At 50.2% G+C, this 1662-nt stretch overlaps 1 protein-coding gene across 1 annotated transcript; it reads right to left on the bottom strand.

Moving 5' to 3' along the window:
• Positions 1-336: 336 nt before the first annotated feature.
• On the bottom strand, positions 337-1302 carry LOC142570792 (uncharacterized). Its single transcript, XM_075679122.1, has one exon. The coding sequence runs from the start codon at positions 1300-1302 to the stop codon at positions 337-339; it is 966 nt and encodes a 321-aa protein (XP_075535237.1).
• Between the last annotated feature and the right edge of the window lie 360 nt (positions 1303-1662).

The raw sequence follows: 1662 nt of genomic DNA, 5'->3' as shown, positions 1-1662 counted from the left end.
GTGGGCTGTCGCGGAGGTGTAGCTCGAAGCTTGTTCATGATGTCACGGAGGCGAGATGCGTAATCGCTGGCAGAAATGCGAGCTTGCTGTTGGCCATGTAGTGTCTGCTCCCAGCGCGGGAGTTATCTCTATTCCAGATAAGAAGACTGGACTCGAGTAAAACTCAAAGGAACGTTTATTCCACACAGTGTCGAGCGCCGCGCTTCCCGTGGCCCTCTCCCACTCAGCCCAGTTGTCGCACCAGGATTCTTCTGTAATGCGCATAGGGGGCGCTGCATGTGGGTTGGCTTTTCTTGACCATGCTACATCCCCCGCAGACTTTTATTCAGCCTGCGCTTAGCCGACGATGAAATCTGAAAAAACCTTCGGCTGGGTATTGCGGACTTGACGGTCCGGGTTTCGCCGTGCATTCGGTTGGGATGCTTTGTTGTTTCCAAGTGAAGAGGATCTAAACCCTGTGTTGTCACTCTGGGTTACACCTGTTGGAGTGATGCAGTCGTCCCAGTCTTCGAGTGCTGGACTATGCTGCTGACCTACTTTGATACGTTTGAAGAACGACGCATTTCTTAAAACCCTCCTGCCGTCTCGCTCGGCAGTTACAGCTGTTCCTTGAATTCTCGTCACCCTGTAGGGAACAGGCTCGTAGGCCGTCTCATGGGAGAGAGGCGAGTGTCGCTTAAGGAGTACCGCGTCTCCCATTTGAATTTTGTGTGGCACAGCGTGTTTTCTGTCATCAGCGTAGTCCTTCATTTGTTGCTTCTTCTTTAGATCTGTTTCTGCCAGCTCCGCATGCATGCGCTTCTCTGGAACTTCAGGAAGCTTCGTTTTGATCTTTCGTCCAAACAGCAGTTCAGCAGGCGTGAAACCTGTTGTTGAGTGAGGTGTCGCCCTGTAGTTTAGAAGGAATTCGTTTAGCTCCGCTTGCCAGTCTCTCTGCTCAGCACCAGCACTCTTCACCAGCTTTTTAACGTTTCTCATGAATCTTTCGACCTCTCCATTGGCTTGAGGCGACAGAGAAGTGACGCGATGATGGTGAATTCCACAAGATTTCATGAACTCTGCAAACTCCTTCCCGAAGAAGGGAGGTCCATTGTCTGTCTTTAGTGTCTGTGGCATTCCGTGTACTGTGAACACTTCGCTCAGTTTCTCCGTCACAGATTTTGAACTTAGCGAGGAGAGTGCTGCTGTCAGAGGAAAACGCGAGTACTCGTCAGCAACCACTAGAACGTACTTGTTGCCAGGTAGGGGGCCAGCAAAGTCTGCTGCCACAGACTGCCATGGTCCATTTGGAAGTGGTGTCATGATTAGCGGTGATGTCTTGTTTTCAACCACGGTTCTCTGGCATGCTTCACAGTCTTTTATAGCCACCTCTACTTTCTTGTCAATCCCCGGAAGCCACACTTTTTCTCTAATCAATTGTTTGGTCTTCACCACTCCTTGGTGACCTCTGTGTGCTAGACGAATGACTTGAGCCTGTGCTTGTTCAGGAATTATCAGTCTCGTCCCTCTTACCACAATGTCGTTTTCGGCAACTGTGAGCTCGTCCTTGATTTGAGCAAATGGTTTCAGCCTGTCGCTTTTCCACATGTCGTCACAAGTCTTTGGGTTGTTCGTTCGCAGAGCCTTGATCAAAAGCTGCATCTGAGCATCTTCTGCGTATGT

The sequence above is a fragment of the Dermacentor variabilis genome, chromosome 2, assembly GCF_050947875.1.
Source record: "Dermacentor variabilis isolate Ectoservices chromosome 2, ASM5094787v1, whole genome shotgun sequence".
Taxonomy (NCBI): domain Eukaryota; kingdom Metazoa; phylum Arthropoda; class Arachnida; order Ixodida; family Ixodidae; genus Dermacentor; species Dermacentor variabilis.
This window is presented reverse-complemented; position numbering and strand designations above follow the sequence as displayed.